This window comes from Globicephala melas, chromosome 20, assembly GCF_963455315.2.
Source record: "Globicephala melas chromosome 20, mGloMel1.2, whole genome shotgun sequence".
Lineage (NCBI taxonomy): Eukaryota > Metazoa > Chordata > Mammalia > Artiodactyla > Delphinidae > Globicephala > Globicephala melas.
The window spans coordinates 13,403,707-13,418,825 of record NC_083333.1 but is presented as its reverse complement, the minus strand read 5'-3'; the positions used below and the strand labels follow the sequence as shown (position 1 = coordinate 13,418,825).

The window sequence follows — 15,119 nt, the reverse complement described above, 5'->3', positions numbered from 1 at the left end:
TAATTCATCAGATATACACCTGTGATCAGTACACTTTACTGTATATACGTGGCACTTCAATTAAAGTTTTTTTATTTATAAAACCAAATCAGGTGCTAATAGGAAATATGGAAACTAGAAGTGATTGGAGCGTGCTGCCGCCTTCTGATGGAAGGGACACGGAGGCCAAAGATGCACAGACGGACCGACAGACACACGTGTGCTGTTCTGAAAACGTTTGTTTCTGCAGTTATTGCCTCTGCCTCCTGCATGATCATCACATTTTCCCTCTAGTCGGGACCATCTGAATGCTAACATGCTCCATGAGTTCTCATTTGGCAAAGAAAACCCCAAAGTGCTGGCAGCCCACATTCCTCTGCAGCTACTGCCTCTTTAATCACAGTCTTTGATGGAACCCATATCCACCGTCAATTCTTTAACCCAGGCTCTTTTCCACCTGTTACTGACAGCTTCCATTCTTTCCAAACCGTGATAGATGCTCTTGGCAAGTCACTGGTGACCTTCCAGCCCGATGGTCACTTACCCATCTTCATCCTACTCAGCCTCTCAACTGTATGTGACACAGTTGGCTTCTTCCTCCTTGAAAGATTCCCCTTTTTTGCATCTGTGACCCATGTTTGCCCAGTTTTCTTCCTATTTCACAGGCCACTCCTCTGTTTTCTGTGCTGTCCTCTCTGCCTCTGCTCAACCTCTAGATGTAGGAGAGCTCCAGGGTTGGTCTTAGGTCTTTACTTGTTTCTATCTGTATAATTTCCCTACGAGAGCTCAGCCAGCCCCGTGGCTTTAAAGTCCATCCGTGTGGTGATGACCCTCAAATATTTTTCTCCACTCCTTAGCTACCATCTTGATTTGGAAGTCTTACCGGAGTCTCAAAACGACCATGTCAAACATTGGATTTCCCTCTAAAATAGACCCTGCATCCTAGCCAACCAAGCCCTTCCTACCTGTACTACTACTGGTCACCTAGTTATGTGGACACCAAGCAAAGAGTCCTCCTTGGTTCCTCTCTCCCTCACACCCCAAACCAGCAAATCCTGTTAGCTCTATCTTCAAATATACCCCGGATCTGACCACCTTGTACCTCACTAATCCAAGCCACCAGCCGCTCTCGCCTGGAAAACCACAGCCAGACCTCTCAGCTGGCCTTCTGGCTTCCTACGCCTCCTGTGACGCATTCACACAGCAGCTAAAGTAGGCTTTGCGAAAGTATCAGATTGATGACCTGCTGCTCAAATCTCCCAGTAGCTCCCACCCACCCCCGCAATTGGCATACAATGCAGACTTGGTACCATATGACAAAGGCACGCTCCCAACTACCTCCTGTCGCTCCGGCCGCAGCTCTGGTCTCTCCTGCACCCCCCTACCCCCCATCCCACGCTCACTCCCACCTCACAGCCCTCACCCTGACCGTGCGGAGCACACGCCCAGACTACAGGACTCACTCGCACTCAGGCCTCTGCTCCAAACTCACCTCCTGGGAAAGGCCTTCCCCACCCGCCCTACCTAACGGGCCCTCTGCATCCCTTCTCCCCCACCCCTGGCCTAGATACCTTCTTCCCTTGATGATTTACCTCCTCGCCCTCATCCCTGCTTTACACCCCATCATGAGATTCATTCACTCGTTGATGCGCTGTCAGCCCCCTTTAGATGGTCAGCTCCGGGGAGCACAGAAAGAAGGCACCTGCAGCCAGAGGGTAGCGGGCAGGGGGCGGGCCAGGTCCTGAGAGCCCCGATTTGGGAAATCAATAAACCTCTCGTACCGAGGGACTCTGTACGCTCCGAGCCGTGAAGTGCGAGCACCTTCATAGAGCTGAGGAGTGACGGTCGTTACAGAGAATGAAAGTAAGCTCAGCGAGTTTAACCAACGTGACCGAACGTACCCTTTCCTTGGCTGGGGAGGCTCCTGGTGCAGGAGGCAGGCCCAGGCAGCTGGGGCCGGGCAGGGCCGGGGGTGGGGCTCCAGGACAGCAGGCTGCCCCTCATGCTACCATCACTGCTCCCAAGCCGGAGGAGCCAGTGATCGGACAAGGAGGAACTGGTGGAACCTGTAGGAGCACAGAGAGGGCAGGCTGGACCCACCTCCATCCTTCGGGGCCCCCCGGGCACCTCTCACGGCCAGATTCCCATCCCCGAGCCCGGAGCTACAGAACCAGAGCAGAATTACAGAAACGAGACTGAATCTCTGGAGGAGAACCTATAACTGACGAACCACGAGACCAAGCCTGCACACTTAGGGAAAGGCACTCGGGCACAGAAAGGACAGAATGTTGATGAGAACTGAAAGGCTTTTCGTGAAATTACTGGTCGCCAAGTCCAGTTTTCTAAATATGGCATGTTTTTCACTCTCGCCACGTCTACCTTCTGGGAAAAGAAGGCAGACTTTGCATGACGGGGGGTTTAGACCTGCTGGGGCATCTGGTTTTCCTTGGCCATTTTCCAACCATCTGGGTGCAGAAGATCTGAGTCATTTTTTAAAAAATGTTCTTTCGCTCCTAAGTAAGGATGGCTAGTTCACAGAGTGAAATGTGGCGCACAAAAAGGTGCGTTTTGACCCTTCTCTTCCATCTCCAGACTGCCAAGCAAGCTGGAGGTTGTCTAATAAACTTATCTCTGGGGTGCGGTTAAGTAACTATTTCCTATGAAGGTCCCTCATCCCTTATACCTGCCCTTCCCTTTCTACCAGGACTAATGCAGGGTTCTACTGCACAACTTTAATTAAGGCCTGGCTCAGCATGGGTGGGAGCGGAAATATGGAATCCCATGCTCCCAAGATACAGAATCTTGCCACAGACACAGAATCTTATTCCTTTTCCCGTTCTTGCATTTCAGTATGTCCCCCCACGTCCTTGCAAACGGGACACTAGTCTGTAGGGCTCTACACGCTCTGTAGCAGCAAGGCTTCCTCTTTCAGATCCTTGCCGACCTCTCCCGGGCCTCGATGTCTGATAGAGCATCCTCCCCGTTCCCAATCCTCCCCCCTCCTGTAAGGACCAGCAAAACCTACCTCTCATGGAGCTGCTGGCTGACCAGGGAGGGATGCTGTTTCTCTTCTGATAAAACAGGATGTAAGCCCCTCGCGTATTGACCTCATCTTCTAGAAGCGGTTCCACCGTGCTGTCGTCATAACTGTACCACTGGCCATCCAGAGAGTTCCGGCAGTAGGCTGCGAAGGTCCAAACCCCAAGTCCCCATTACTGGAGCCCCCCAAAGCAGGAAGACATTTCCCACTGGCGTGGCTGAAAAACGGACGTTTGTAATAGAAACGCTGGACCATTTTTAGCCAGAAGTGAATGTGGCAGAATCAGCAAGGATAACCAGTTACACACCCAGATGCTCACTGATCCAGTGAGCTGTTACCACACAAGCTGAATCCTTACGTCGTAGAGCCCGTCCAGGCAAAATCTCCAATAAGAGGGAGTCCCGATTTATAACACTTATGGGAGTCCCAGGCAATAAGGCCAATGTCCACCCCCGTTCTTTTGAGGACCTTCAAAATGCATGTCTCTGATTCAGTACGCAAGGAAAATATGCAGTTGGGATTATGGTACACTTCTTTCCTACCTAAGAACTGCAGTCAAACATTTAAGAAAATGTTCATAAATAAGATTCTCACCACCTTCTAAACAAGTACGAGAAATAGTCCTCTCCTTTCCCTCCACACCTCAGTAAATGGCTCCATAACTATTCCACAACCATTCCATAACCATAATTCGGAAGTCAGCCAACATTTTTCTGTAATGGGCCAAAGAGACAACGTTTTAGGCTGTGCAGGTCCCCGATGGCCACATACGGTCTCTGCCATGTATTCTTGTTGTTTTGGTTGGGTTTTTTTAAAACCACTTATTAGAATGTAAAAACCACTTTTAACTCATGGGCTGTACAAATATGGTGCCAGACTGGATGTGGCCCACAAGCCACACTTTCCTGGCTCCTGCACCAGCCCAAGGGGGCACAGAGAAGGTCGTCTCTGCTCCTCCTTTTCTCTTCCACCCCACGCTGAGTCCAAAAGCCAGTCTCACTGATCCTCTTTCCAAAATATGCCTTGAATACCCTGTCATCACCCAAGTCCCAGCCAACACCATCTCTCACTTGAGCCCCAGAAACTTCCTCCTAACTGGAATTCCCACTTCCACTCTTGCGCTACCCAATTCTCTGCTCGAGCTAAGACCTCAGTTTGTGAACTAGATTATGTCTTTATTCCTCTGCCTAAAACCTTTGAATGGCTTCCCTGCCTAAAACCTTTGAATGGCTTCCCATCACCCTCTGAAAAAAGTGCAAACTCTTGTCCGTGGCCCACAGGGCCTCCGGACCCAGCTCCATCTTAGGTCACTTTCCCCTTCAGCCACAACAGGCTTTCATCAATTCTTAAACACGCAAACTCCGCCTCAGGGCCTTCACGCAGGCTGGTAGCTCTGCCCATGTTTTCCTCCCATTATTCACACAGCTAGTTCCACCTCATCCTTCAGCTCCTGACCTAAAAAGGTAACATCCTCAGGGAGGCCTTATCTGTATCTCAGACACATCAACCATCACCTTTTCATGATACCAAGTAGGGAAAGTACTAAAGGAACAAGCATCTTTTTATTGCCTGTGTCTGAAATTAGTCCCATGAGGGCAGGTCTCCTATCAGTCTTGTTCATCACTGAGACTCCAGCACCTAGCCCAGGGTTTGGCATAGAATGGGACTTCATAAACATTTGTTCAATGAATGAATGAGTGATGATCCTGGATTTTTATACAGTCTGGTGCTTTCCAAATTGCAGGTTCATTAGTGCACTAGGAATAGAGCATTTTTCCCCAAAATGAAATATGTTCAAGCATTTTTTCAAAAATGAAATACTTTATATTATTCTAGAAGAGACCAGGGGACACGATTATGAACAACTGAACGAGCTGCCAAGCTGTCTGTTTCTGTCCTTCCAGCCTTCATTCTCTCCAAGTCCCTCCGAGGGATTAACAATTAAAGGTACCCCACAGAAATAAAAGATACCGAATCTGCTAAGTAGGAGTCCGTGTGCTGAATCACAGACGAGGATCAATGGCACTCTCTGGGTGCCAACAGCTACCCTCTGGTATCCGACACGGTCAAAAACTCGGGCTGTAACTAACTTTCTATTCCAACCCCTCACGGAACTCCGCTGGACGCTTGGACCAGACGCCACCACCCCACCCCCGGCAGGTGCCCGGTGTGCGCCGGGTCAGGGGTCAGCTGGTGCCGAGGGCCCGAGCGAGCTCGGCATCCCAGGGGTGCCCCTTCCCCGGGCACCTGGAGGCCCGGGCCGCAGCCACGGGCCGTGAGGCAGGCTCACCTGTGTAATGCCCACCTTGCAAACTGCCGTGGTGGTTGCAGACCGCGTACAGGTCGTACAGGAAGTCTGGTGGGTAGCTGGTGGGCAGGCAGGCCGGCTGCTTCCAGGAAGGAGGCCAGGGGCCCGGGGAGGCCTTGGGGCCCGTGCTTCTCTGGGCCACATGGGGAGCCATGTCGAGGCCGGCGAGCGGGAACTTCACCAGCGTGGAGAGCTTGTTTCTCCTCTCGCCCACTTGGCAGAACCGTTTGAGGTGGATGATGAGGATGTCGGGCAGGGTCCACAGGCTCAGCTTCACCACGCCCTGCTGCAGGGCCTGGCAGTGGGGACACCGCCACGCATCGTCCTGGGCCAGCTGGAAGGGAAGCCACCAGGACCGTAAGCCACGCCCCCCCGGGGTCGTGACCCACCCACTGACAGGCCCCGGGCCGGAAGGGGCGTGGACTCCCAGGGCGGGACCTGCTCCTCCTTGGTGTAGAACTGGAAACACTCGTCCAGGGAGCAGCTCTGCTGCTGGTGGGCTTGCTGTTGCCGCCACACGCTGTCCGCGTCCTGGACCCGCTCCTCCTGGATGCTCCCGAACAGGCTGCAGGAGCAGACAGAGGCCACGCGGGGTCTCACCCCTGAGGGGGCCCTACTCCCAGCTAACGGGGTGCAAAGCATCCGCCCGGGAGGCAAAGGCCCCCTTCCCAGGGCTCCCAGGGCACCCACTCGCTTTTACTGGACTTCTCAGTGCCCCCACGGACCCAGATAGGGACCGAGCCCTTGGCTTACTCATTTTTGTTTCATGTCGTGGTGCAGGGCCTGGCACCTAGCAGGAGATTAATAAACACTCGCCGGACTGAACAGTGTCCTTTCCCGAAGTCGGGCAGATGCACTCGGTGTTAGAGAAGCAGCCACGCTGAGTGATTAAGAGCATGGACTTGAGGCGACAGTCTGGGTTCAAAGCCCGGCTCTGCCAGGCACGGGCTGTGTGACACTGAGCAACCGTTTAACCTCTCTGTGCCTCAGTTTCCACATCTGATGATGTGGATTCGGGTTGGACCTACCGCACAGGAACTGATGCATGAAATAAACTGCATGGATGTAAAGGGCTCGGAGGAGTGGCTGGCACGGGGTGAGTGGGTAAGTGTCACCTCACCATTTCCAACTGTGACTGTTACCACCACTCACACCACCCACAGCCATCGTTATTATTACTCCTGTCGCTGTTGTTTATATACAGACAATTGCCATCGGGGCTTCTCTGAGGAATGGGCCACACGGCATCCGGGGGGCATCATACACCCCACTGTCGCATCAGGGGAACTGGCGCAGGAAGGTCCGTTTGCACGGACAGGCCCTGTCTCCTCTGTCAGAGCTGGGCTCTGCTGGACTCACTGCTCCTTGGTGCCACTGTCCCACTCCACAGCCAGTTTGATGTGCGGGGGGCCTCCCGGCCTCCTGAGGTGCAGAGCCCTGATGAGAGAACAGGGAGCCCATCAAAGGCATGGAGCCTGCTTCCCACTCTCTCCTCCACCCCCAGGACTGATGTTCCCAACAGAAATGTCCAAAGCTGCATGGAAACTGAGGTCGGGGGTCTGGGGAGGTGCTGTCTGCAGAAGACTTGGTCCTCAATCCACCCCTGAAGGCTCTGTCCCAGCTCCCCTGGGAGCTGGTGAGCTCCGAGGATTTGGTGGCTGCAAGGCCACGACTCAGCCCTCCCACTGCAGCCCCAGCCATCTTCTCAGTGTCGAGGAGGCCGTTCTGCTTGAACGTCCTCAGCAAATACCCAGTTCTGATGATGCCTCAAATGAGCTGCTAGGTTTTCCTCCACTGCACAGTGAAAGGAGCACCTTCCAGTCCACCTCCACGACCTAAAAGGTCTTCCCCTTCCAGACCCTCCCATACCCAGAAAATCTCAGTGTGAATCAACCCATCGCTCTTTCCAGCTGCTTGGGCTCAGCCCATCTCAGAAGAGGTTGTCTGGCCTTAACGTGGAAGAGACAGGACAAGGAGAGAGTGGAAGATGTGAAATCAACAAGACACATATGGGGACTTCCCTGGCGGTCCAGTGGTTAGGGCTCCATGCTTCCACTGCATGGGGCATGGGTTCGATCCCTGGTCAGGGAACTAAGATCCTGCAAGCCGCGTGGTGTGGCCAAAAAAAAAAAACCAACAACCAAGAAGCATATATATGAGTGACAGGAGGGTCTGCACCTAAAAGAAGGTTTTGAATGTACTGCAAGAAAAAAGTGGAGATGTCACATGAGTCCCCAACTGTCACCAAGATGATTCAAAAACAGGTTTTGAGCTCACGGAAGTACACAGTCCTTAACCAGCCGCGTGAATGTGCGTAAATTCACTAATCATTGGGAACCTCAGTGTCTCCCTATCTCTGAAGTGGCCGTCAGTCCCGCTCTAGACATGAGGGTTGAAAGCACAGAATGTGTATAAGGACCTAACCCAGGCGCTGGTGCTGAAGACCAAAGGCAGCTAAGATTGTCATCAGTCTTATTGATACACAGCCTTGAAGGAGTCTAGTCAGGTAGGAACGTATGCATTCTCTTACCACGTCTGGAATATCCCCTTACCTGTCAACTGTCCAGTGATAGAGGGGCTGGCTGTCCTTTGGGGACAAGTAGCTGCAGGCCAGGGACAGCCCCACAACCCGGATGGAGAACAGTGACCCCAGGTTCTGCCAGGCCAAGAACAGGAAGCAGGTCATCCCACATGTTGGTGTGAATCAGACGGTTAAGTGCAAAGAAGTTACTCAAAAAATGTAACCTTTTACTTATAGTGTATTTTGAATATGCCCTTAATAATTATTCCAAATCCAGAGATATAAAGGCTTCAGTTTTTATAGAAGATACACCCTATACCTTTTAACATAGTGATCTAATACCGTGTAACACATTAAATTCTCCAAAACAATGAACACAGTGATTTAAAATAACACAGGTTTAATTGGGACAAATGTTGGCACAGTTAATAGGGAATTAAACCAATTCTGTTCATTAATTATTAGCAGCTAATTTACTTTATTAAGATGATGATTAACGTCACCAGATTACCAAAATGAGGCAATTATCTAAAAACAAGTTAGTGTGCATTTTACGTCTCAAATGCTAAATAAGTATTTATACATGTCGAAATAAGCTGCGTAAAAGAAATACCACCTATGTTGTTATTCTAAGATGGACACTTTTTTCATATTTTAACTTTTCTGAAATTGAAGTGAGCCTTAAACAGCCTTATTCACAATAGTCAACAGGTAGAAGCAACCCAAGTATCCATCAATAGATGGATGGATAAACAAAATGTGGTATATACGCACAATGGAATATTACTCAACCCTCAAAAGGAAGAAAATTCAGATGCATGATACAACATGGATGGACCTTGAAAATATTCTGCTTAGTGAAATAAGCCAGACACAGGAGGGCAAATATTGTATGATTCTGTTTATTTTTATTTTATTTTTTATTTTATTTTACTTTTTTTGTGGTACGCGGGCCTCTCACTGTTGTGGCCTCTCCCATTGCGGAGCACAGGCTCCGGACGCACAGGCTCAGCGGCCATGGCTCATGGGCCCAGCCGCTCCGTGGCATGTGGGATCTTCCCAGACCAGGGCACGAACCCGCGTCCCCTGCATCGGCAGGCGGACTCTCAACCACTGCGCCACCAGGGAAGCCCTATGATTCTGTTTATATGAGGTCCCTAGAGTAGCCAAATTCATAGAGACAGAAAGTAGAATGGAGGTTCTCACGGGCTAGGGGTTGGGGCAATGGGGAGTTGTTATTTAATGGGTATAATTTTTGTGGGTATGGTGAAAAATCTGGGGAGTATAGTGGTGATGGTTATGCAGCATGGTGAATATAATTAATGTACATTTGTGAACGGTTACAATACACATTACATACATTTTACCACAATATCTAAAAAAAAAAAAAAATCAATGGTCTCTTCAAGCAATGGAAATACAGTTCTTAAAATTGTCACTGATGACCTTGGCCACGACTAGAAAAAAATGAAATGTTCTTACAAAGTCTGACAAAGATAAGTGGCAGAAATCTCTACTTAAAAAACACTGATGGGGCTTCCCTGGTGGCGCAGTGGTTGGGAGTCCACCTGCCGATGCAGGGAACGCGGGTTCGTGCCCCGGTCCGGGAGGATCCCACATGCCGCGGAGCAGCTGGGCCCGTGAGCCATGGCCGCTGGGCCTGAGCATCCGGAGCCTGTGCTTCGCAACGGGAGAGGCCACAACAGTGAGAGGCCCACGTACCGCAAAAAAAAAAAAAAAAAAAAAAAAAACACTGATGAGGGCTTCCCTGGTGGTGCAGTGGTTGAGAGTCCGCCTGCCAATGCAGGGGACACGGGTTCGTGCCCCGGTCCGGGAGGATCCCACATGCCGCGGAGCGGCTGGGCCCGTGAGCCATGGCCGCTGAGCCTGCGTGTCCGGAGCCTGTGCTCCACAACGGGAGAGTCCACAACAGTGAGAGGCCCGCGTACCGCAAAAAACAAACAAACAAAAAAAACACTGATGAAATGTAGGTTGAATTCAGGCAGGAGAAGAGAAGGAAAACATTATAATTCAAAGAAACAGTAACAGGGCAAAGACCGTGTGACCCAAAACATAGTCAGGGAGCTCTAAGCCGACTCCTGGGCTGTGGTAGCTGATGGGGGAGGGGCAATAAGTGTGACATTTGGGGAGTGTGGACACCTCACTGGACTATACCTACACTCTAGCTGACCTGCCGCTTCAACAAACACAAAACTGATGGCTGGAAGCAAGCTGACTTCAGGGGCTTGGATTCAGGGCTGGCCATGGGAGGGTGTACTTCCCAAGGAGAAGTTAGTTAAATCTGGGGGGGAAAGCTCTTTTTCCTGGCACCCTAATGGAGCCTTGCTGTTTGCATGGCAACATAATAAGGCACCTACACTGCAGAGAAGCAGCTCGCCCTGCCTGCCCACGAACAAAATTTACAAAGGAACCAGAAAAATTCCTAGGCAGTGATCAATCTCTTTTCTTCATAATTCATTGCAAATTAATCCCATCGAGCTAACTGGTCATTTTCGTAAGAGACATTTTCCTGTCCTTCATTCTTGGCTAGGGAAATTCACTTTGGAACCTTCAATGTATGTTCACTGCTTTTAATCTCTTTGGTTCAATGTTGAGAAGGCTGACAGGATTCTTTCCAAATTACTACCAATTCTTTTCAAATTCTTTTCAAACTCTTCAAAATATAAAAGCCTTGGGAATTCCCTGGTGGTCAGGTGGTTAGGCCTCGGCGCTTTCACTGCTGGGACCAGGGTTCGATCCCTGGTCGGGGAACTAAGATGCCGCAAGCCACGCAGAGCGGCCAAAACAACAACAACAACAAAACCCAAAATATAAAAGCCTGTGGGTTAGATGGGTGAGCTAGCCTGGGAGCCTCACAACCACTTAGAACACATTATTCTTACATAAAACCATGGGCAGCCACACATGTGTCAATGTATCTATGGACAAGCGTCCGTAGCTGAGTTGGAGGTTGCCTGTATTCGAATTTTGCAGGCCCCACTGACTGCTTCATCGGTCTCTAAAATTGAAATGACCGGAGAGATGCAGAGGCAAGAGCACATGGGAGACCAGGGGGAGAATAAGAACAGCTGAGTTCAACGTTTGCATGAAAGCCGTTTCATCCACTCTCAACAGCCAGGAGCACAGGGTTTGGGGAAAGCTAAAGCTATTACTAGATATTCTGACCTACTTAGGGAGAAGTTCGAGTTTCTAATTTGGGCACCACGGCAGATATGCTGGGCAGTTCATGAAGCCTTTGGAGATAAAGATTTGGTGCAAATGTAGAAAAGGTCTTAAACAAACTGGTATTTCGTGTAAATCCCAAATCAGATGTACGGTTTTCCCTAAGCAGGAAGGAACATGAATTATGAAGAACGATACAGAAATCCCTCTGAAATGTTTGGTACATCCCCCAAATGAAAAGTTCTTACTTAGAGAGTAGCTGGGGGAAAACAAATTTCTGAGGCTACCGACATGTCCCTAAACATGTTAGAGTCTTCTATGCCAAGCAGCCCTCAGAACAGGTTCTGATTCTATCGGGGCTGAAAGGCATGGTTTTAGAATTTGTTGTTTTTATTTGGAAACTACCAGTCTGAGAATAAATAAATGAGCAAGGCAAAAAGGTGTTTCCCCTTGAGTTTTTAACCTGTTTTTCGAAAACTGGACAAAACTGTTTTAATACCTAGGTTTTCATATTTGGACATAAACATCGATTTTAATTTTCCACAGAAGCTATACCTCAAGTCCCTTGAAATTTTTGATCCAAATGTATAAGTTACAGTTTATTACAATAAGCTCCCCTCCAAGAAGAACTATGGGAAGCCATAAATATACGAAACTGAGATGAATGATGTAAATCCCACTCTTTCTTCCAATGATGTTTCGAAAGATTTAACGAGCAAAAGCTCCGTCCATGAAAGGTATTTTGTAATGCCACAAAGAGAGAAACAGCACGGACCATAAAACGGTGATTTTCTTGCATATAAATCAAAGTTGTTTGATACGACAGTGTGAACACTGTCACTGACAGCAAATGCTTGTCTCTCCTGAGCTACCACTAGATTCCTACATCCCTCTCTCCACACCCCACCCCCCGACAACACACACACACACACACACACACACACACACACACACACACACACACACACAGACACACTGACCTGTACAGAAGCCTCGCTCTTCATGAGATAGCGGACCTTACTGAGAATGCACTGATGGAGCTGGACCCATGAGATGGCTCTGTCTTCCCTAATCAGGAAAGGTGGCCCAAACCTGGAAATCCAAGGAAATGAGGTTATTTCAGCAAAAGAAAAACCAACAATACCCAACAGTCAAGAGGATTGGCTCTACTCATTGGCTTCTCTCAACTGGATAAGAGTTGAGCACAAAACACAATACAAAATTGCCCAACTGAGACCCTCGTTATGAATGGAGATGTGGCAGTGTAAAGAGGTGGCTGGGAAACCCTCTTCCCCAGAGAAAGAGCACAGGACCCAGAGGAAAGCCAGGCAGAGATAAGCCCAGTGGACACATCGATGGCTTTGTGTATCAGGAATATTCTCGCAACTGGGAATGTTTTCCATATCCCGATCCGATGAGCACGCAGCAGTGAGCTTGTGGTGCCTAGACTGCCTGCTGTCAATTCCAGCTCTGCCCTGGGTACCTCTGGACAAATCACTGACCTTTGACTGCTCTCTGGCCCCACCTGCAAGGCTGCGTGAAGATCCAGTGGGGAAAGAATGTGCTACTGTTGAATTAACTTTGCGAAAGTTAAGTACGAGCTGGTGCACTGGATGGGCAAGGGCACTGGGCGTCAATTGTTGAATCGACAGATGGGTGTATTTACCTTATCCTCTATTACTAGGCATTTGGGTTGTTTCCAATTTTTTATTTAAGCAATGCTTGCTCATGGCAGGAACTATACACGTTCTTTTGCCTACGCCTTTGGGTGCACATGACTCATTGTTTCTTTGGGATAAAGTTCCAGAAGTGGAAATAAGACCAAAGCTATTTATTTCCAACCTGCCCTCTAGAAGAGCCACACCAATTTACCCGTGAAGCATGTGCCCCATTCTCTTGACACTTGCCCAGAATGAGTATTATCAATTTTTTAAAGTTTTTTAATAGTCTGGAAGGTTAAGTATAGCACCTTGCTATTGCCATCAGAATTTCTTCTACTGCTAACGAAGCTGAATATTTTAACCTATGCCTGTATTTCTTCTGTGAATTAACGTTCATCTCTGTGGCTCATTTTACTAAAAGAATACTATTTCTGTCCCTAATCTGAGAGCTAGGTTTTATATGACGGATATGCATCCTTCAGCTGTCACATGATGTAAATACTTTTCTTCGTTTGTGCTTTGCCTTTCAAACGTGCTCTTAGCTTAGCATTTTAAATGTATTGAAAACATTAGACTTTTCCTTGATAGCCTCCTGCCTTAGGTGTTCAAATAGCCCCCAACTCAAAGATATAAATATTCCCCTATATTACCTTCAAGTTATTTTATGGTTTCCTTTTCTGTAATTACCTCTCCAATCAATATATACATGAGAATTTATGGCGGGAGTAAAAAAATTGATTATTTAAAATAAAAAGAAAGCGAAGTATCAGTCAGCCCAGGCTTAGTAGTAAATAATTCATTCACTCCTTACTAATATGAAATACACCATTTTTATCATCTAACAAATACTGAAGTACGCTTGACCTGTTCCGTGTCATTGATTTAAGTGTATACTCTTCCGCCTATATCACAATATTTTAATAATTAAAACTTTATTCTGTTTTACTAGAAAAATCCCTCTTCCTTCTTTCTCCTGTCCCCAATATTTTCTGGCTACTCTTACGAATTTGTTCTTCCAGGTAAATTTTACAAACATTTTATCCATCTAAAATTTTTTCATTGGAGTAATGTCTTTTACACATTTTATTTGCATTCTGTAAGAAAGCTATCTGGTTTTGTATATCTGTTATGCAACCAGTCACTTTCCTGAACTCTTTCATTAGTTCTAATTATTTTCAAGTTCTTGGTTTTCTGGATAGAAAATAATATAATTTGCAAATAGTGGTCATTTTACCTCCTCTGTCCAATAGCCAGTTTCTTTTTCCTTTGTCTTACTGCACTGCCTAGGCCTTGCAGCACATGGTGAGAGCAAAAATCATTGTTCCTAAAACCAATAGGGAAACCTCCGATGCTCAATTGTTAAGGACAATGTTAGCCATCTGCTGAAGGCCGTTATTTCTGATCCTCTCCATCAGGAAGTACCTTACTCCCCGCTCCTTGTTGATCAACTTTGAGAATGGATATATTTTTTTTCAAATTAGAATTATTCTAGCGCAAATTCCAAGTACATGTTGACACAACCCAGACATCATGTAAAAGAAGGATGAAGTTAAACATACCTGCTGGCCTGCTGGCCTGAGCCCACCAAATTACAGAAGAGGATTAGCACCGTGGTCTCACTGTGGACGGGCAGGGATAATCGCTGACCCTCGCAGACTGCCAAGCGTGGGGAGATGGGTAGACCAGATGGACGAGCTGAAGGGCGAGAATTACATTTGTGTTCTTAAAGGAGCTGCTGCGCTGGGTCAGAACCCTGGCTTCTAGCCCCTCGTCTCTTTGACCATCCATTAACCACCCTTGGGAGACACTGGAGGGCTTCAGGGGAAGTGCTATTAAGGTTCATGGCACTTGTTCCATCAGGCACCTGGCATAAGATGATATACATGGTAGTGAATTTGCTGTTGTGGTCAGCCAATTTTAAAGTATAGGCAGGGATTTTAATTAATACTTTTCAAAGCCAATCTGAAAAATACACCAAAATGATTTTCGTTGCTTGTATGCTTTGATCAGAGAGCTGTAGAGTATCCGCTCTCTTAGAACGCCAACGTAAGGGGTACAGAGAGAAGGTAAGAATCTTTATTGTTGAGGAAGTAGAGGAACTGGACCATCCTCAATTTCCAATCAGCTCTGAAATTTTCCTTTTAAGGCACAGATGTGTCCTGTGATTGAATTTGAAATGAGGGCTATTTCACTGAGTTCTCACATAATCAGGGCCTGTCGATGTCCTGTTCCAGGCCCAGAGTCTCTCTGATGACTCAGAGCCACGGCAGACACTTGGTTCCCACAGGCTGCCTGCCACCTAGGCTGGCCGAGGATATGGTCCAGGGCATAGGATTCATCTGGGGTGTGTGTGTAACCGTGGCACAAGGTCCCCTAAATATGAGCCTTACTGACTGGCTAATTGGACCGAAATGGATACTGACCTAC

The 15,119-nt window shown here is 48.1% G+C and overlaps 1 protein-coding gene across 4 annotated transcripts in view; it reads right to left on the bottom strand.

Moving 5' to 3' along the window:
• The window catches only part of USP43 (ubiquitin specific peptidase 43), a 62,412-nt gene that overhangs the window by 14,520 nt on the left and 32,773 nt on the right, over positions 1 to 15,119 (bottom strand). The window contains exons 7-14 of one of the 4 annotated variants that reach the window (XM_030861418.3): positions 14,252 to 14,387; positions 12,012 to 12,123; positions 7,880 to 7,983; positions 6,687 to 6,764; positions 5,766 to 5,892; positions 5,310 to 5,661; positions 3,005 to 3,163; positions 1,881 to 2,045 (exon numbers count right to left, since the gene is read on the bottom strand). In XM_030861418.3, coding sequence (XP_030717278.2) covers positions 1,881 to 2,045; positions 3,005 to 3,163; positions 5,310 to 5,661; positions 5,766 to 5,892; positions 6,687 to 6,764; positions 7,880 to 7,983; positions 12,012 to 12,123; positions 14,252 to 14,387 — 1,233 coding nt within the window. Of the gene's footprint in view, positions 1 to 1,880; positions 2,142 to 3,004; positions 3,164 to 5,309; positions 5,662 to 5,765; positions 5,893 to 6,686; positions 6,765 to 7,879; positions 7,984 to 12,011; positions 12,124 to 14,251; positions 14,388 to 15,119 lie in introns of those variants that run through there. The other 3 variants (XM_030861419.3, XM_060290875.2, XM_060290874.2) reach the window with 3 other exon arrangements.